We start from the raw sequence: 21624 nt of genomic DNA, 5'->3' as shown, positions 1-21624 counted from the left end.
AACAACAAGCATATAAACAAAGCTAGATTCAGCAGGCCCGGATCTAGTCTATGCTACAGCAAACAAGGTGTACCAATTTCAGTAAGATACAGTTCAAATATTCAGGCACTATAAACCTTTAACCAGAAATTCCCAGCTCAGAAGGGCAGAGTCCAGCCTCTTCTCCCACAAGAGTGCAGACCACAAACCTTCTTAATGTAAAATAACTGGCCTGAAGCCCAAGTGCTTAAACCAGAACTAATACACTTTAAGAATAACAGACACTGGGCTCTCAATCAGCAGTTCCCAACTTAGAAGGATGAAAGCTACCTGTCCTGCCTCCACAGTGCATGCCACAAACCTTCCTAATGTAAAACAACTGGTCTGAAGCCCAAGTGCTTAATCCAAAAGACTTAGAATGATAGCTACACTTTAATCAAGTTACTGAACATGCTCCACCTAAAAAAAAACAAATCCCCAAGAGCCACATGCTCTAGGGATCTAAACCTCTCCACAACGATAAACAGGACTTGCTGGAGGGATAGATTCCTGTCCCAGAGACCCCCCATGCTTTGGAACAGTATTCCAATCTACATTAGGCAGAGCCCCTCACTAACACTCTTCAAGAGAAACGTTGACAAGTGGATGGGAAACAGAAAATTTACCCCAGGATCACTGCTGTGGCTCTTCTGGACAGAGGCACAGGGATCTAATGTCTGTGCTGGACAGAGGCACAGGGAACTAATCTAAGGAGGCAGCGAAAGCCAATACATTCTGGCTAGGCTTATAGATGCCCTCAGGCAGGTAGCCTAGTACTTAACTATGAACCTATGATAGCCTTAGGCAACCATTTGGAGACCATCTGTTTTGATACTGGTTGTCTTTTCTTCTCATCTTCAAAAGAAATGAGCAGTTGATCTGAAGATAAAAAAGATTTAGTTAAGCCACCCAACTTATAATTAAGGGCATGGTATCCAGGTCCAAGAAAGGGGTAGTGCCACTTTATTCTGCCATTATCAGACCCACCATTGAGATAATGCACCCATCAGCATGTACCTGACCTTAAGTTGCTGGAATGCCCACAAAGGTTCCCCATCCATGTGAAGCATAGTCCATCCCTAACTCTAAGTGTAACCTTGACCAATGGATGGGAAACTGAAATTCATTCTGGGTCTTGCGCCCATGTCTCTGATAGACAGAGGCAAACAGTAATGCCTGAACTAACACCTCCTCCCCCACATAACCTGTAGAAATTACCTAACTGACATACACCCTCCTCATAAACACCCATGACACAATTGAGTTGCTTTGCACAGCTAGGCTTATAAATGTACCTATGAACCTGTAAAGCCAAAATAAATTACTTAAGTGGGAGAATAGTAAAATGCATTCCATTAAAATCTGCAGATTTAAGACTATTTATTTGATATTGTATTTATTTTTTTTCCATCATTTTTGTTACTGTCTGTTATAAACCTGTTTTTGAGTGGTATCCCGCATTCCAACTGGAAGTAGGAAGAGTTATATTCTATTCGGTATTCAAGTTTTATGATAATTAGATGTCCAGATTTTTAACTGGATGTACCCACTTTGCAAGGTCCTTTGTTCTTATTTTCAGTCTCTGCAGGTTGAGAGATGTGGGCCACAAGTAGATGGTAATGGAAAGACACATTTACCGAGCACACCTAAGTCTTGCAGCTAGCCTCTGTTTAGCTCCTTGTCACCTGTACCTGACTTTTCTTCCATCATTGTCTACAGGTGTTAAGGTTATCTGTCAGAAGAGACGTGAAACTGAGGTACCATCTGCTTGAGTTAGTGGTACTTCAGGTGGATGTAAAAGATTCCATGGTATGTATCAAAAAGAGTAGGGTTAGTTCCCCAGTGCCCTGACCAAATAAGTGCCACCTTGGGTCTCCCCTATAAAGAGGCCATTAGCCTTGTGGCACTAATCCAGTTAACAAAGGATAAATAAAACAAAATTACACTCTTCCATTCCCTCTAGCATGGTTTTCCACAGCCTCCCAATAATCCTTCCTGCCTGTATTGTCAAGTGACTGAGCTGAGAATTAAACTTCGGTTGCCTGGGCCGTAGTCAGGTCTTTATTCCTCTGTTACCGATACAGTGTCCCACTTTTTTTTTTTTTTTTTTTAATTTTGCCTCCTTATTCATATATAGTTTACTTTCTACAATATGTTGCCTTCATTTTTTTCTCAGTGACTGTTTTGAAGTGTAATGCAAGACAGCACGAGAAGAAGAAATCATTACTGAAACAGGAGCACCAGACATTTATAGGGATGTAAGCAAGCAATAATGCCCGACAGGGTGTGTGTTAATGTGTAATTAATCCCTGCCCAGGGGTGTTATGAAGCCCGATGCCACAGATGGAGGGCCTCTACACCCTAGAAAATGGGCTCTCTGTAAAATTGTTGTGTATATTTATATATATATGTATATATATATATATATATATATATATATATATATATATATTGCTATATATTTTTGATGTAAAATAGTTCCTCTGCCTAATGTGTCAAACTTGCTGTAGTATATGTTAATGGTGTTGGAGGAAGCATTTTACAGCCAAAATACAAAATATAACATTTAAAAAATAGCCAGGTTATTTACTTTATTTTTTGGTCCCTTACTCCTAAATCCTTTGGTTGGCAGTCACTGAAGACTGAAATGACTAAATAATGACATACATTTGAGCTTCAGACTTTTTTTCCTTGAGAAAATTCATGCTAACTTAAATCCTTTACTTTAGCAGCTTTGTAATTTTGTAAGAGCAGTAATTAAGTTTCTGTTTTACAGCCTTTGATTCCCCTCTTTATTTTAGGCTTTATCCAGATTTCTTCAGCTGAAAAGTGCAGAGGTTTGTAAACCTCTTTACTGCTGCTGCCAGTAGTAATCTCATGCACTCACTTTCTCTCACACACACACCCCTCTGCTTCAGAAGTAATGCTTGCTAATGAAACCCAAGTTGCTCTAGCAACTTTCAAAGTTTATATAAGATCAATACTTAAAAGCTCGACCCTATTTTTCAGTCCTTTGTTTCTCCATTATTTGCAGCTCTGTCTAGATTATTTGTGCCGAGAGGTGTGGTGGACAGGTACACAAAGATCTTATTTGATGTTGCCAGGGATTGCTGGATTGCTCTTGCTCTTCACTTACTCTCTCTCTTACATGCATACATGCACACACACATATGCAAGCATGTATGCTTGCACTCTCGCATGCACAAATCCAACACTTCAACAGATTCCAGTACCAGTAGTTATGACAATAGCTGGTGCTGAAAGAGTTGGTGTATCCTGTAGGGTAGGGAATAAGCTGCAGTATCCACATCTGTGTTATGAAAACTTGTGATTCTCCTGATCTCACCGCAGACTAGAAAGACAAGTACCTGTTAAGTACAGCATATTGCTACATGCTGCCAAACAAAACATCATCTTCTTGTCATCTTGTGCTTCTTCAAGAAAATCTAAAATAGTAGAAACATCAGTGAGGTAGACAGTAGTGTAGTTTTCTCAACAGCATAGACACACTGACCAAGTTCAGTGTATTTTCTATCCTGATTTGCCAGTAAAATAAGGTAGTGACCAGTGGTGTCCCTCAGGCCTTGGGGCTTGTACCTCTCCATTTTGAATTCCAACATGCACAGACATAATTCTTCTCTGTCTCACGCACGCACGCACGCACTCACGCACTCACGCACGCACGCACGCACTCACGCACGCACACACTCTCTTTTCTGCTTTCATGCATGCATTCACGCACACACTTAGGCAGCAACTTAAACACACACATACACGATCATCTCTCTCTTTTACATTCATACCGGAGCAAACTTTCTCTCTCTCTCTTACACGCACGCACTTTTTATTTTACATTTGCTAAACAGCAGAGCCAATGATTAGCCAATGTAAAATAGTAGCTTAACCAATGTCTCTCACACTCGTACACTTTCACACACAAACACATACACACATTTTTTTTTTTACTTTTATTTTATTTTACACTCACTAAACTGCAAAAGCACTTATTAGTGAGCGTAAAATAATAATGGCTGTTCTGTTTTCTCAGTCCGAGCTCCACTGTGGCTTTATATGCTGCCGTGAAGCTGTGGACTCATTTTTCATTGGGCATTACTTGTACATTAATAATCCTGCTGGTGAAGTTTGCCCATTTTCTAATGAAATTTAGTTGACTGCTTTCAACAAAGCTAAATGTTAACTGAATGTTAACTGAACTGCTCTAATTTTGCTGTTCAGTTTTGAATATAGAAGTAGGGTAATAATCAGTGATGTATGTATATTTATTTTTTCTGGTTATTTGTGTAAACATTTGGTTACCTAGTAGGTGATGTGGTTCAGAGGACTTTATTTCAGCCATGGTAATTGTCATATGTGATTCAGGTAAATGCAGATGTGATGAATTGACAAGTACAAAAAACATTACATGGGCATTCAAAAGCACAAGTGCTCTACCTTGATTTATTGTGCATGACTATACATTATGCATTTATAGATTTTGACAATTCTGTGTGCTTAATGTTGTTATTTATTGGAGATGTGTCTGCATTCTTTCTTCCTCTCTCTGAAGTATAGTGGAACAACTGTGTCATCTTTGAAATATGCTACACAACCAAAACCTGGTGATACAGCTTCATAAAATAAACAGGCCATTTGCTAATTCAGACTGATTTGTATAAAAAAAGTAACTCATGCTCTTGTTTGCTTTATTTACTTTCTTTAATAGGTGAATTTGGAGTACTTGGAAAGCAAGCTAGAATCTTTGGATGGTGAAGAGTTAATGAACATTAAAGACAATATAAACAGTTTATTTCAGCAGTGTATCCTGGCACTAGGAGAAGAACATCAGATTAAAGTGGTCAATGCTTTACAGGTACAGGTGCTGCCATTTATTTTGGGGAGTTCTAATTGTACTTCTGCTTTTCCCTGGTATAAATTCTGACTTATAATCATTACTTCTGAGGAGTTACGTTTGGCCATTTTCCATTGTGGACTACATCCATGTTGAATAGGGATTATCACAGTATTATACATGAGCCAAACAGCAGGTCAGATTTCTTTAATGGGTTCAGTTAATGTTGTTGAATCATTTGCTAACCATTTCCACAAATTATAGCTCTGACATATGGGGATTGGTTTAGTGGGTCTTAATTTGGGCCTATCTGCCTTTGATTTTTATAGCATATTTTTCTTTGAAGCTTCCTTGTTAGGAGGTGTACACAGTCTGTGACATCATGCAGCACAATAGGAGAAACAACATGTGAGCCCTCCATTTCTTTTCTGTTCATCATGCATTTCAGATTTCTTTCCTTCCTTACTTTAGTTTTTGGTGTTTAAACAGCAAAGCATTCTGTACCTGTGTGTCTGCCAGCAATGAGTCAACACCTGTGGTGACATTGTCTCTACTGCTTGATAAAGGAGCATAAGATGATGCACCTCTATAAGTTACAGCGAGTCAGCCTGACCACCCATAGATATAAGGGAGAAACCACTGTCCTACTTCTGTACCGAAAGTTCCTAACAATGGAATTGGGGAAGTTTGCATAGAAAACCCTGTGTTTCTGCTGGAGTGCCAGATAAGTAGTGGATAGTCTTTAGCCGAACCCATCTGGAGGTAAGTTTATTTAATTGTGATGTTTAAATGGATGAGAGGGTTGGTGCAAGACCCTTAACAGCCATTACTTAGTTACTGTGGCATTCACAGTAAAAGCATATAAACCATACAGTAGTAATTGGAGTAATGTATAAATTACATTGTTACATGAAATGCAAAAAGCAAACACTAGGCACAAAAAAAAAATGCTGGAGCAAGCAATCAACACAAATGCTCAAAACAGAAGATGTATTAAATATTAAATGGCTGGCAGGCTCAACCCCACTAATGATAGCTAGAGCTTATGCGGATTCTTCACCTTGGTGGAAGAAAATAGGTGCGGAAGAGGGGCTACCTCTTCCCTCATCTTTAGGGAACATCTCAGGGTGTAGATACCACCCCTGCCCTCATTTGCCTAGATGGAGCGTGTTTGCAGCTAGTCTGATTCCAACAAATGACCTTGGGTCATCTTCACTCTGGAGCCAGTCATCAAGGACTCCGCTTTTGAGACTTGGCAGTTTCCAAAGTCTGCTTCTTTGGCTGCTGAATAGCTGAATGCTCTCTTTCTGTAGACTGAGTAGAGAGAACTTGTAACTAGGCATCCTTAGGCTGACTCCCACGTGATCTCTCTGATCTATCACAAGACAGAAAAACCATGACACCTTGATTCCATACCACTAGAGAAGGAGTCTAAACATTGATAACAGTAGACAAGAGAGTTTTCTCTTCTGCTATCTTGGGGTCATTAACACTGTTTTACTGTGTAGATTCCCAAGCTACTTAATTATATCAAGTGTTAGAAGAACTTTCCTCCCTTCCAAGTCTGGTCTCTGAGAGAACTGTAATTAACTTTTAGAGGAATATTTTCATCCATTTCAATAAAAATAAAAAGTGAGACGTGAATAGTTACATAAACAATTGTATTCTCAGTGGTCATATTACTTCAATTCATTAATTTTGACTAACTACAGTTTAGCTTCATTATATTGTTAGCCAGTGTATTTTTTTCTTAAGACTACAAGTTAATGTTTACTGAAAGCATACAAGTTGTTTTTCACATTTGTTTCAGGTGATGGAGATAAGAATAGACAGCAAAATGTGCAAGTAGGAGCACAGGCTCGTACATGAGCATTATATAGGTTAACCTTAACTTTGGAAAAGGTAGTAGCTGTATTTACATCCATCAAGTTGAAGCAAATGCTTTTATTTGTTTGGGTAGATTTCCTTTTTGGAAATTTTATGTAGTTTTGTGCATTTGCTGTGAAGAAAAAGGGATGGTGGCTTTTGAAAATGTATTTAATTTCTGTTTACTATTTATTTTTATTGAAGCAAAAAGTCTAGGAAGATGTAACATGGGATTAAACTAGAGATGAGGAGATGCAGTAATATACAGCATCAGACTGCCAGTCATTAGTATGTGCATGTATGCTGCAAAATGGAAACCTATTTAAAAGATCTGCCATGTATGATATGTAGGATAAATAACATCATAATGGCTGTTTTGTAAATATTAACATGAAATGTAAATGGCAGTACAGGTATAGACAAAAAGGAAAGAGAACTAAACTGTATTAAGAATTGTACATTACAAATAGCAATGTTACAGAAAACACTTTTGGATAGAAATGGGTGTGTAGATTTGACAAAGATAACATTTCAGGATAGACTTTCAGTAGACTATCAGGGACATAAGAAAAGTGAAGTAATACAGATTTTGAGAGAGACCCTAATAGTAATAAAGGGGAGAAAACAAAAATAATGGTAGATTTGTGGTAGAAAAGGATTGTCGGCAGGAGAGGAGAATTATAATAGGCATGCATTTATATTCCAACAAAAACTACTGCTGTGGAGCTTCGGAGAATTTCACCAAAATATAATTGGGTACACTGGATAAAAATTGTTTCAAATGAGAATGTGTATTTAATTGAAAGCTTTTAGACCCATCCAATAATTGTATCAGATCACACGCTAATAAAAAAGAAAGATAAAGACGCTAGTTAATGACGTAAAAATGAAACACTATCATTTATTAAAAAGTGAGGAATTTAAGGAATAGATAGAGAATACAATTTGAGAGTTATTAGGAAAGATAAAATTTACTTTAGAAGGGATAGGTAGTGTGCAAGATAAAAGGAAAATGGGCTCTAAAAGTATGGTAGAAATGTGAGAGAAAGAAGTTGCAGGAATTATTTTTAGAGGTTTGCAAAGGTTAAAATCTTGCAGAAGAAAAGGACTCTCACAAAATTAGAAGAGGAGGAACTGCAAAGTCCTAAGGAGAAAGTAAGGGAATATTTGGAGAACATGCATGAGTTTAGAAAAGCTGCTGTTAAACTATTTTTTGATAGCATTAGAGTTCAAGCAGAAGTGTTGCCGTCAAACTTATGGAGTCCGTAACAAACCAAACAAAAAAAGAGAGAGATATCCTGGAGGGGTATTGCAGAAATGTTATGAAAATTTGTATAAATCAGATGACTGGAGAAAAATAAGAAAAAGCAGAAATGGAAATGTTCATGGAAATCTTGGTTATACTAAAGCTAGAGGAATATCTAAGATAGGAAGAAATACAGTAAAAACTGAGATGTATAGTCAATCGACATCGACATTTCCAGGAACAGATGGTATTACTGTGGAAATTTGGAAATTAGAAGGAATAGATTATGAAAAATCTGGAAGGCTTTATTCAAAAATATTTTAAAAATTGAGGGGACCACCAGCAACTTAGAGGAAGGGAATGGTGATGGTATTACCAGAAGCAGGGTAACATCCCTTCAAATCCAGCTTCATATAGATTGATTTCAATTTTATACCACAACTATAAAGTGTATTAGTTATGATAATTAAAGATGAAGAGGAGCAGTTACTTACAAGATGTTACTAAAGTTGATAGATACAGATCACTGTTTTTTGTGGAGAGCAGACAAGCATTTGATAACATTAATAGAACAGTGATGATTCACAGGGAATTGGAGTGTGAAAAAAAATCACTCCTGTTGTAGATGAGTCAGAGAAAGCATTCAACAGGTTCCTCTGGGATTTTGAGTAGGACAGTCTGGTATTTATGCTCCATAGTGGACTTACTTATTTAGTTATTTATTTAACCTTTGTTCACTTGGAAAATCCAACTTGGAATGAAACCTATTTTCAGCGGAGGTCTGGGGAGAAACCCTCCAGATGCATGTCTTTGATGTGGGAGGAATCCCAGACGAACGCAGGGAGGACATGCAGATTCCATACAGAAGGCACTCCAGCCGAGAATCGAACCAGAGGGCCTCTTGCTGTGAGGCAGCAGTGCAACCCCTACACCACTGTGCCATCCAGTTAATAAAAAATAATAAAATAAAGAGGCTACATTAAGGTGGGAGGGCTGTTGTCTGACAAACTGTATTTGAGCAGAGAAACTAGGTAGACATATCCTTTTGCTCTCTTATTTGCTTTATATGTAGAGCTTTTTGCAAAAAAATAGTAATAGTAATGATAATGATGATAATAATAATAGACTCACAATTTCAGTTATAAAAATTGTGTGGTAAAAAAGTTAGCTGTGTTTGCAGGTGATTTTTTTTGCACTTGCTACGTAACATTTTGGACTCGTGTACCATTTTGACACTGTTTCAATTCTATTAGGTTATAAAATAAATGAAGATAAAACAAAAACTATACCAGTAAACTGCACCCATGCATGAACTGGTTATGCAACACCCACACTTACAGGGTCATGATAAGATAAAGTATCTAGGTGTATGAATTAAAAGGATTCTTTTATAGCAAATATGGATATATGGGAAGAGACTAACCAGAAGGTACTATAACAATTAAGAAACTGGAACTCTTGATTATGGATAGTAAAATAAAAGCAGTGAATATGTTTTAGTCCCTTTAGTCTTGTATACAGTTCAGGCATATTTTTTGTCAAATAGGGAGAAGTTGTGAATGACGGTTATGAAATAGTGGAAGGAATTTATTTGGGAGGGGACAAGGGCAAGAATTAAGTTGGATAAATTGATTCTCCCCATAGAACAAGGTGATATAGGGTTACCTGATTTGAAGGGATACTTTAGAGTTACACAGTTAAGGCTCATGTATATCACTCACCCAGAAGGTTAGAAATCAAACTGGAAAAGAATGGTAATGGAACTAGGGGAATGGGTGGAGTTTCAGAGATCAAGAGGAACTTACACGTTTTTGGATGCAAGTCCTTAATGTGAATAGTCACAACTGTAGATTATATTTTATTCATAAAATGGCAGAAAGTATTCTAAGGACTAAGCTAAGCCAGAGACGAAAAAAGGATAATTTAGCAATAGGAATTCCTGTAAGTAGAGGTATAGAAAAAAATGTGGCCTGGAATTTACTGTAGGAAATTAACAGAGGAACTAAGGTGTTTGTAGGCAATAATTCTGGAAGGGAATGGTAACAGTGTGGTATGAGGCTATATAGGAGCTTTTACTGCAAGTAGCAAATTGCTTTCCTTATCGGGAATTGATAACCAAAGATGGACCTTATGTTTACGTATTACCGTGTTAATGTGTAATTTGTGTTTTTGCTTCCTGCATAGTAATGCCACCACATAATTAATATTGCACATCTTTCTTACTGTAGTGAAAGGATCCTGTAATGCTGCCTGCCCCCTTGTACATTTAGTAGTAATAGGCACCATTAACTTTGTTTGGCTGTGTATTTTTGGGTTCTGCCTGTCTGGTCATACCAGACCTTTTGCTGCTACTGTACTTGTGTTAGATGGTCCTTTGCCATTCCTATGAATTGCCTAAGCCTTGTCCTGACGTTTAGGACTCTACAACTGACTCCTCGTTGCAATCGTATTCTCCTCCATCTTTTTTTCAGTTTTTAACAGCTTTATTGAATTATAACTTAAGACATAGACAAACATGCATTTATATAAAAGAAAACAACATATTCCCAGTTGCAATATTATATGTCACATATATTCTTTTGTATATTTATCATCAATTTAACATTACATAAATAGATCAGTCTCTGCCTTCCCATAAACCTCACTCCTCCTGCAAAACATTATTTTGCATGTATTTTTCCCACAATTTCCATTTTTCTGTGTAATTTGCATCTACTATTTTCTAGTTTATATCTCTGATACACTATGCAATACTTCAAATACAGTTGCTTTAGGCTTTATTTCCATTTTTTATTATTTTTTTTTTTTTTGCCGCCACCAGAATTAAAGTTAAGGCCTTACTATGTCTAGGCAAGTTGGATCCTTTATCCCAGCTCAAAAATCATTTTCTTTCAATACAGTCATTTGCTCACCCAATATTTCTGACAGAGTACTCTGTAAGGAATTTTTAAAGTCTGCTAAAACATATGTTTCCAGTTACCTGTTTCTTCCCCATCATATCTGTAACATTTGGCACATTCTCCTCAGTCTTATTTCAAATTTAGTCAAGGGGCCACCTCTCCCTATATCATAAAATATCTCAAATGGTAAAAAAAAATGTGGCTTCTCTGGGTACCTTTGTATGTGCAAAGTGAAGATATATGGCAGTACCTTTCTACCAAACCACTTGTTTGTGGATGGCAGGTTATTGTTTTATCTCACAGTACTTCCACAACCAAATAAGAGTATGATATGATTTAGCAGCTCCGTAAGCCCATATTTTCTGGGGAAAAGTCATCCTGCTGAAATTTTCCAACAGAGAATTTATTACCCTTTCTTTCTCAATAACGGACAAAGCCACTGCTTTAGGCTGCCTAGTAATATACTCTGAGCACCACTCCAAAATATCACTCTTCTCTGTTGTGCTTGAGGTACTGTGTGGCCCCACAATATCCATGACTGCCCTCTGAAGCATTTCCTTGATAACAGACATTGGCATCAAAGTAACTTTAAATTTGTCTTCTGTCTTGCCAGTTTTTTGGCACTGCTCACATGTCTTGCAGTACCTCTTTGCATCTTTTCCAATACCTAACCAATAAAAAATATGCATAAGCATCAATTTTGTGTGCTTTCTACCCAAATGGCCTAAACCGGAGTATTAGTGGCTCTGGCCTGAAGTACCCAATGACAGACTGCTGAGACTAACAACTGTCGCACTTTTTCCTACCTCCCTCTTTCAGGAATTCATTCTGTCTACAATGGCAGTTTGCCCTTTTATTATGATTCCCCCTGTCCTTGGTTATCAGGAGTCTTGTTGGCTACTTCCTTTAAGTACTGTAATGCGGGATCTGAGCGCTGTGCCTGTCTTAGATTTTTCTCTGTGATCCTCTCCAGCACTCCTTCAGAAGGAAGTCTAATATATTTTGACAGTTGTGCTTCCACACACCAGATACTCTCTGTCCTTAGATCCAGTTCCTGACAGGCTCCCATCACCCTTTTTACAAAGACAGACGTCTCAATCTGAATACTCCACTCGTTCTTTCAGAAGCCTCACAGACGAAGATGTGAAGAGAGTGGTGAGGAAGGTCCTGTTGGTGCAGGGACAGAATAGTTTTCCTTTGGTGCCTAACCCTGTGGGTCAGGTTATCTGTCCTTCCACAACACCTCCCTTGCAAATTTCACCTCTAACACCTTCTGTTCTTAGGAGTCCCAGCATCCTAGCCATCCAGATCTGTCAGTCTCTCAGCTGGGGATTTTCATATCCTTGGATCCGAGATGTTCTCTGAGACCTCTAGAGCTCTCGGAGCCAAAGTCTGCCTGTCAGATCCGGAGTGCAACATTCGACTCCAAAGTTTTCGGAGCAGTCTCTGCTCCTTAGAGTTTTGGCACTGGAAATTTCTGCTCAGGCTTCCATGTTGGGGATATAGCTGTCGGAACAGAAAGATGTGATAACTCAGAAGCTCATCTTCTCAGATCTGAAACCCTGTTCCACTCTTTCAAGCTCTGCTTTCAAGGCTGTGAAGAGAGTTTTCTCTGCTTTAGCAGATCTGACACCGCCTTCCTCCTTGGATCCTAGACATTCTTCCTTGATGTCACAGTGTCAAGAACCTCATCACCTTTCCCCACAGGGGCATCCAGTACCAAAGACCCAGGTGGGTCTATATCACATTGTTGAACATTTAAAAGTTTGAACGTCATATGGTTGACGCGATATGATCGAACTTTTAAAAATTTGAACGTTTTAATGGAGATCTCCGTACAGTGCAGAATGGGAAGATTTCCCTTTCTGCACTGTAGTGCGATCTCGGAGTTGGTATATTTAAAGAGCAGGGTGTGGGGGGGTGCAGGGGGTCTTGCACCCAGCTTAAACCGTACAGGTAGGCTTTTTCTGTGGTTTATTTATTTTTTTTATTACATTTTCAAACTTTAACAGTTTGATCATATGGTGTCGACCATATGACGTTTGAACTTTTAAAAGTTTGATTATGTAATTTAGACATGACCTAGGTTCCCTCTCAGGGAATTTTGAATTTCTCTGTTAATACCTCCCTAGGGCATCCCACTGAGGAGGTGCCCAGGAAGATGTATAGAAACACTTACTCCCAACAGGAGTCCATCAGTGTAGATGCAGATTTTGATGAAGATGAAGGGGTCCCCACAGTCACCTTCTGAAGATGTCTCATTTGGGGACATCCTAGAAAATTATAGACAGAGAGGTGGCTGGACCCCCTCCAAACCTATATCTGAGGAATCTGTTTTCCTGGAGGCTTTCGGTATTGGATCCCTTTACCCTCCTGGGTTACTCAACCTAGAGCTCATTGATATGGTCACGTGGTGGGTGTGGAAAAAACCCAACTGCTTATTACCCCTACCTCGGAGACCATACAGGATAATGGCACCACCTGTGGACAGTCAGTTGTGGGGGATAGGGGTTCCAGTTGATGCCATGGTTGTAGTAGTGACCACAAAGAATGAACTCACTGATGAGAGTTTCACTGTCCATTCCCCAACAGAGAGTTACAGGTGATGGACAGATTAGGGAAGTGTCTTTGCTTCAGCAACCCTTTGCTCTAAGGTCACCAAACTATTTGGCACACTTTATTATACTTCAAAGAGATTGGACTTTCAGTTGTCAAATACTCTCTCAGGAGCCATTTGTGAAGAAGTTCAAGGTTCTGTACTTTCTCAGTTGGCAACCCTAAAGTCTATATTCAATTCTTATATGAGGTTAGTTTGCAGCATAGTGGAAGGAACCTTAAAAGTATTGGGTTCAGACATTTTGCTGAAAAGATGTGCCTTGATGTGCTTGTGCGATTTTTTGGAGCCATTTAAGTCCACTTTTGTCAGTGCTTCTTTTGACGGAACTACACTGTTTGGCCCTAAAGTAAAGGAAGCACTACAGGTGTGAGAAGGATGGGAAGACCTTGTCTGCCATGGGCATACATTTTTCAGCTCTCCAAAGATCCTTTTTCAGGAATCAGCTGAGTAGCCAAAAGATGCGATTCAAAAAGTCTCATGGTTCTTTCCAGGACACTTTTGGAGGAAGTTACCCCAGAGGTAGAGAAGGGAACTCTAATGGATGGCGATGCCCACATGGCTGAAGTGGCCCAGAAATCCAGGGTTCGTGGAAATCTTTCTTTAACAAACCCTACCAGCAGTCCTGAGTGGAGGCTCGACTGCTCACCTCTGGAGACAGTTGGAGGGCATTTATCCCTGCACCAGAGAGCCTGGCTAGACTTTAAAAAAAAAAAAAAAAAAAAAAAAAAAAAAGATACTGGGGTGCAGAGGATTATATCCAGGGACTACATAATACCCTTTTCACCTCCAGTTCTAAGAAAAATCCCCAATGTTCCAGACAGAGGGATCAAGCAGCAATTCAAATTCAAAAACTGCTTGAAAAAGAGTCATCCAAGAGGTCCCACCAGACTAAATAGGATCCGGAATGTACTGAGGGTTCTTTCGGTGCCAGAGAAAACAGGGACTGGAGACCAGTTTTGGATCTCACTAATTTAAACAAATAAGTTCAGTGAACCAAATTCTAGATGGTCACGGTTCACTCCATTCTCCCTTTTCTCAACAAGTATGACTGGATGTGCTCTATGGATCTTCAGGCTTCCTGTTATCATATAAAAATTAACAGGTGATCCAGAAAGTACCTACGCTTCCGACTGGGAGCAAGCATTACCAATTCAGAGTACTGCCCTTCGGACTCACCACAACCCCCAGGATGTTCACCAAATACATGGCAGTAGTAGCAGTTCACCTCAGACTGCAGGGATTCCTCATGTTTCTCTACCTGGATGACTGGCTCATTTCCGCTCTGACCAGGTATCAGCTGATATACGCAAGAGATTAGACTCTCCAGACTTGCACTGTTCTGGGGATAACCATAAAGTGCGACAAATCACAACTACATCCAGCTCAGACATTGGAGTTAATAGGAGCACTTCTCAATACAAAAATCTGCCATCGCTTCTCTTCCACCACACAGAGTTGAAACAATAAGGTCACAAGTCAAGAAGGTTATAATGAGCACCTTAATTTCAGACCATCTTGTTATTCATAGTCTAGACTTGATGGCTGTGGCAGTAACTTTAGTTCCAATAGCCAAGTTTTACATGAGGATCCTTCAGTGGATGCTAGCTGCTCAATGGTCAGTCCTTTATCAGTCAATGTTGTATCAGATTAGAATTACCCAGGCATGCAAAAGAGAACTGAATTGTTGGATTCAGTCTAACCAAATACTTCATGGTCGTCCTTTCATTCCCCAACAGCCCAAGGCTGTAGTGACCATGGATGCTTCCCAGGTAGGGTGGAGGGAGCATTATCTGAGAAAGAGAGTCCAGGACACTTGGTTGCCCAGAGAGGCCAGTTTGCACATAAATGTCCTGGAGATGAGAGTGGTGCTCTTGCCACTGCCATCATTTCAAGATGGTCTCCATTCTGGGACAGTTGCAATTCAAACAAACAACATGTCAGTTGTATGTTATGTCAGCAAACAAGGAGGAACCAAATCCTACCCATTGTGTTGAGAAGCTCTCAGGGTCTGGCAGTGTGTGATCTCTTCCAACCTCTTTCTATTAGCAACGCACATTCTGGGGCAATCCATTGTTATATCAGGCAAACTGAGCAGGTATATTCTTCCTCATGAATGGTCCCTCAACAAAATGGTGGCGGACAAGATTTTCCACCAGTGGGGTCAGCTTTGCTCTGACCTCTTTGCTTCTCCCCTAAACAAGTACAGCAACTACTTTGCCCTACTTCCTCCACAGGGGAAGTCACCAAGGGATGTTCTACTTTACAATTGGTCCCCCTGGTCTTCTATATGCTTTTTCATCAATTCGATTGATTCCAATATTTCTGCCAAAAGCTGTCAAGTCAAAGAGCACAGTAATCCTCATTGCACCCTATTGGCCTTGACAAATTTGGTTTCCCTTTCTCTGGCCTCGCCTGGTTCAACCACCGAAGAACCTAGGTCTGACTTTGGACTTCTGTTTCACCTGACCGGTATGACTCATACAGATATACTAAACCTCATGCTGACTGCTTGGCTTTTCCGTTTCCGTTAATAGACAGACAATCCATGCTCTCTTCACATGTTCGCTGTATAATTCTATCTTCCCATAAACCCTCGTCACGAAAAATATATTCCAGTAAATAGAAAAGGTTTGTTGTTTGGACACAACTTTGACCCTTTTCTATCCTCTACCAATTACATTTTGGACTTTCTAGCCAACTTATTTCTAAACAGTATTAGTTCTTCAACCATTATAGTGCAGCTGGTAGCAATTTCCAGTTACTACATTGAATTTAATGACTCCTCCATAGCTTCTCACAAATTGAGCAATGGCTTCATAGAAGGTACTCTTCTCCTAAGGCCTCCTTTTAAAGACCCTACCCCTCCATGGGATTTAAATCTGATGCTACAGTCTCTCACACAATCCCCTTTTGAACCCTCAGCTACATGTGTCCGTAATGATCTTACATTAAGACAATTTTCTTGATTGCCATTGCTTCCGCAAGAAAAATTTACAAGATCCAAGCATTGTCCTCTAAACCTCCATATTTGATTTTCCACAAAGATGGTGACCTTGTGTACTAATCCGTCCTTCCTGCTGAAGGTGGTGTCAGAATCAAGTATTAATCAAGCCATTACCTTACCAGTCTTCTTTCCTAGGTTTACCAACAAAGGAGAATATATCTTGCATTTACTGGATGTTCATAGACAGTTATGCTTTTATTTGCATAGCACCAAGAAAATCAGAAAAGCAGACCAATTGTTCATCTCATTTTCTGAACCAACTTTGGGAGAACCAGCTTCTAAGATTATGTTATCAAAGTGGTTGGCAAATTGCATTTCATTCGTGTATACTAAACTTGGCATTACTCTCCCACATTCCTTGAAGGCGCACTCCACTAGATCCATGGCGGCTTCCACAATTTTTCAAATGTGCAGCAACAACTTGGGTTACTCCCCATACTTTTGTCACTCATTAAAAGTTGGATTTGGTCTCCAGAGGGAGGGGCATCATTTGGTTCTGTGGTGCTCAGGAATATCCTTCCTCAAGTCTACCCTGGAAAAAGGTAGTTAGGGACTCTGTCCCAATAGTTGGGGATAGAATGAAAATTGACATCATCGGATGAAGTTATGTGCTCACCATAACTTCCATCTGTGTTGTCCATTTTCATTCTTCCTCAACTCCCCTCCCACCAACCTGCATTGCAAGACTTCTGGAGGAACAAGTGTTTTCAGGATCCCTGTAAAACAGAGTTATAACTCCTGGATTCCCAGGATATAACCTACCTTGCCCTCATCTCAACATTTTCTAGTGCTGTCTTACACACAGTTTCCCCATGTAGGCCTAATGGTAATAGTGTACTGTTTTTCCTGTCTTTATGGTTGCATGCTCCCATCAGCTAGATCTGTCTAGCACACCAAGATTTCAGTTACTGTTTGCTGTTAAAATAAGTCAACCATAATATAGTAGTTTAGTAGCTGTAACTAAAACATTCACACTTTGAAAGGTGGATGCCAACAGTTACAGATGGTGCAGTGGTACAGCAGTTGGACGGTTCAGCGGTTGTGTTGTTGCCTCACTGCAAGAAGTGCTCCGGTTCAATTCTTGGCTGGGGTGCCTTCTGTGTAGAGTCTGCATGTCTTCCCTGTGTTCATGTGGGTTTCCTCCTGTTTCCTCCCATGTTACAAAGACATGCGTCTGGAGTGTTTCTACCCAGGCCTTCGCTGAAAATTGGCTTTATTCCAAGTCTGACTTTCCTGGTAAACCAATGTTAAACCAATGTTAAATAAATAAATAACTCACAAGTTGTGCTAGTTGCCTTTACATGCATTGATAACCAGCCCACAAGTTTTTGAAACTGAATAACAGCATTCTTTGATATCAGTAAAGTTATGGAGTCCGGCTTGAAACTTAAATATACAAGAAGATAACACAGTTGCACAGAGGAAAAGAAAGGGTTTGATCAAGGTAATGTCAGTTAGAAAAACTCTAGTTGTCAGCTACTTAGTCCTTCTGTGATTTTTAATTTAAGTATTACTAAACTCTGTATTCCTTTAATGTCTAAGAGCATCTAGCATTTCTAGAAAACTCGCAAGCAATAAATTCTAGATATGAGTTGTCATTGCAGAAAAATCCACTGTACTCTTCAGAAGTAAATCAAAGACTAACTTAATTTTCAGCAGTTGCATTTAAAAAACAGAGCGGTCATAGTACTTGCAAAATGTTTATATTGGTATTCTGGAATGAAGCAGTTCTGAAAGGAATGCAGTCCTTTAGGCAACCCCCGTTGCAAGAGTCCAATGTTATTTATTTTCTATTTCAATTAGATTTCAAATTAGAACATCCTGTTTGCAGTGCGGTGTATAGGAAGTTGTGGTCCGTTTATGTCAAGTGCCTTAAAAGGATGTGTCAGGCTGGGAGGGGCAGCTCTACTTTGTCCATCTGTTAGAAATTAGTGCTGAAACTCTTCTATTTTACCATTAAAATGTGCAGTTTTTTATGCATTTTACAACATTTTAGCCTAATAAGTATAAGGCTAGATATCTGAACTGACTTTCTCCATTCAAGCCAATGGTACCCGAAAGCCAGACCACACACACCATGTTTGCCTTGCTGCAGCTTAATCATTGTATTGAATTAGTAGTGTTAAGCGATGCAGTTAAGCACATTACATGTGAAAAAATGCCTTCAACTGAAAAAGACAGGTGCAAAATTTATCTTGTTTATCTGAAGAGGTTTTCTCATATTTAACATCTCTTTTGACTCGCAAGTCTAGGCATTTGTGATCCAGCCTTCTGGCAGTCAGAAATTATTTGAGTTCTTGTGGGCATTAATGAATTAAATGCTGCATGATTTGCTGGAAGCAATTGCATATATTGTACAGATTTTGAATTTTTTATTTGAAAAATAGTTATATTTACCACAGCCTAGTGTACCTGTCATACAGCATAGAGTCTTCATCCTGTTTGGAACCTCTGCTTCTAATCTGTGAACAGTTGTTCCCATTGTTAATTTTCTATAGTAGTGGTGAAAGCCGTTTATATTTAGCAGTTTACGTTTTTTTATTTTTAACATATATGGGAACCTAGATAGAATTAGGTTTCATAGCTACATTTATAGATCTCAACCTTTCATCTCCAAAATGAACAACACTACCTCTCATAATGTGGAACATAGTGGCAAAATGTGGAACACTTAGTAACTGCTTACCAACAGCTTCAACTAGGAAGCTCACAGACTGTTAAAACGGATTACTATACAGTTATAAAATATTCTTTTGATTAAATAATATGGTCCTGTATTATTTACCATAGATATCGGTTAAAAAAATACCCAATACTGATTTTATGGCAGACTATTTCTGTGAAGAACTTGAACTTTTTAGGACCCAAAATGAGGAATATTCTTCATAATGAGGTATACTTGAGAGATATGGCTACATTAACAAAGACATCTTGCAGTTCCAGAGGTAAAGGTTGCGGAATGTTTCTCAACAGTGTGCTATTGGATAACTGCAACTAAATGTATTTTTTTCAGCTTTGCCTAACCTAGAACTGTGAGGCAAAGAAAATGTTTCACTTAAGAATAAGTTATGTGTTATAGAGGTATCAATTGGTCACTCTTCCCGTTTTGTCTTTCTTCCTTAGACACTGTGTGCTCTGATTCGAGGAGTTCATCAGAAAAACAAGTCTTCCTCTGGCTTTGATATCATCAACATGCTGATGGGATTTGACAAGGCAGAATTGCGCATGAAGGTAAGTTGGAGTAAAGTAATTCTGGCTAACACAAGTAAGCTGTTTCATTTATTGAGCTTGGTATCTGAAGTACACAGACAGCCGAAGTAAATATAAACAGCAGAGATGTTCCTTTTTTTTTCTTTTTTTTTTTCCTCATTTAAATTTTGGATAATTTGGGAGACTGGGGCTTTGACTACTTGAGGTAAGAACAAGAGAAAATGTTCAGGTTTAGCAGAATGGCCAAGCAATGCTGGACAGGATGGAAATGGTTAGATAAAACTGTAATTTTGCAGAGGAGTGCTGTTTGCAAGTGTTTAACATTGACAAACTGCTGTAAATTATGAAATCTTGCAATGGAAATGGAAAGATATGTGTTGCTAAGAAATGGTCAATTTTTAGTTTTTATTAACTACTTGAGAAATATGTTTCCCTTAGTTTCTGCATGTGTAAAAAAGAGGAATGTTCAGGTGTATTCATTGGCAAAGGATGAAAGAGCAAAATATCTATGAAAATCACTGACAGTGGTATAGGAGAGCACCAAGTTTGAAAAATGGGTTCAGATATATCCAGATCACATTAGTCATGTAAAAGTCTGGTAAGGAGTGCCAGGAGCTTGTAAGAGGTAAGGTTTGCAAATAATTCTTCCCATCATAGCAGTACTCTTTTTAAACACTCTGTGAGCTATAGGAAGGATGCAGTTTCTTAGTAGCATATGAGATGTAATGGATGTTATGAGTCTTAGGCTATTGAATCTAAAGAGTTAGCTAGCGCCTTTGCTACAAATATTTTTAGGGGAGCAAGGGTGTGGACACTGTACTTTTTTTTAAAAAAGATGCCATTTGGATGCTGCCCAATTATTGAGGTGAACTTAGAAAATAATTCCCTGAGTGATGTTATGAAAACCTTAGCAGCTGGGCAAGATTGGTTGAATGTCTTCTTCCTGAAAAATGTATTACACTGTCCAGCCAGCTGCTTATCTGCTCTCTTTTGTTTCAGGAGTCGTTAGAACAATGTTGTGCCCTGGATACCTGGAGAGAAGCTATTGTTGTACCCATTCCAAAGACACAGGGTATCCCAATGGTAGAGGAGTACAGGCCCATCAAGTTTGACTTGCATTTTATGTAAATGTTTTGAATGGCATGTCATTTCTTTGATTCATGGTTCTGCCTGTATCCCTAGCATTTTGCACCACATCGGGATGTTCCTACCTATCTATTTTATCTTGATGTAAATATCTGTCTTGATCAAGATCTCTATGTTGAACTATAATATGCCTTGATTTTGCTACAGTTTTCTATTTGGTATCCTGTAATGCTATTATTGAAGTTGTTTGTTGCCTTAAAATGAATACTTTCATAACTGGTAGGATGTCAAGCTAGTTAAGGGGAGGAAGTTTACAGTAAAAGTCAGCAATACTATTTTAGACTCTAAAAGCATTTCTAGAGGAGTCCACCCATGGATAAGTGCTTGAGACGGTACTTTTTTGTATTTTTATGACCCACTTCCCAGTAATTGGTAAAACTTTTGACTAAGCAAGTTCATAAATGATACCAAGGTGGATGGTATCATCTCAAATATCCAGGAACAGAGTATGTTACCAGAATATTTAGACCTATTGACTCAGTGGTCAGAACTGAAAAACAAAGTGCTTTATTGTTAGGAAACACAGTTTTATGTATTTTGGAAAACAGAATTGCAGGTACCCCATGTGCCTTAGATGATCAAATTCTAGCTGAGGTAAAGCTTGTTTAAGACTTGGGAATTCTTGTGGATTCCAGCCTAAAATAAAGTGTGATAGGTAGGCGTTATGGTATTTTAATAAACATTAAGACACCGTTTTTTTAGTTGGACAGCTGACGTCCTTCTTCCTTTATATAAACTATTTTATGCTTATAGTTCCTTACAGGTTAA

The 21624-nt window shown here is 38.9% G+C and overlaps 1 protein-coding gene across 1 annotated transcript in view; it reads left to right on the top strand.

The window, feature by feature from the left end:
- The first annotated feature begins 4045 nt into the window (after positions 1-4045).
- Positions 4046-21624, top strand: part of ARMH3 (armadillo like helical domain containing 3) — a 2648735-nt gene continuing 2631156 nt past the window's right edge. Inside the window, exons 1-3 of the mRNA XM_044055591.1 lie at positions 4046-4159; positions 4742-4888; positions 19624-19731. Coding sequence (XP_043911526.1) covers positions 4046-4159; positions 4742-4888; positions 19624-19731 — 369 coding nt within the window. The remainder of the gene's footprint in view (positions 4160-4741; positions 4889-19623; positions 19732-21624) is intronic.

The sequence above is a fragment of the Protopterus annectens genome, chromosome 14.part0 (assembly GCF_019279795.1).
Source record: "Protopterus annectens isolate FY-2018-M chromosome 14.part0, PAN1.0, whole genome shotgun sequence".
Lineage (NCBI taxonomy): Eukaryota > Metazoa > Chordata > Ceratodontiformes > Protopteridae > Protopterus > Protopterus annectens.
The sequence above is the reverse complement of the archived record's forward strand: the minus strand, read 5'-3'. Positions and strand labels throughout refer to the sequence as shown.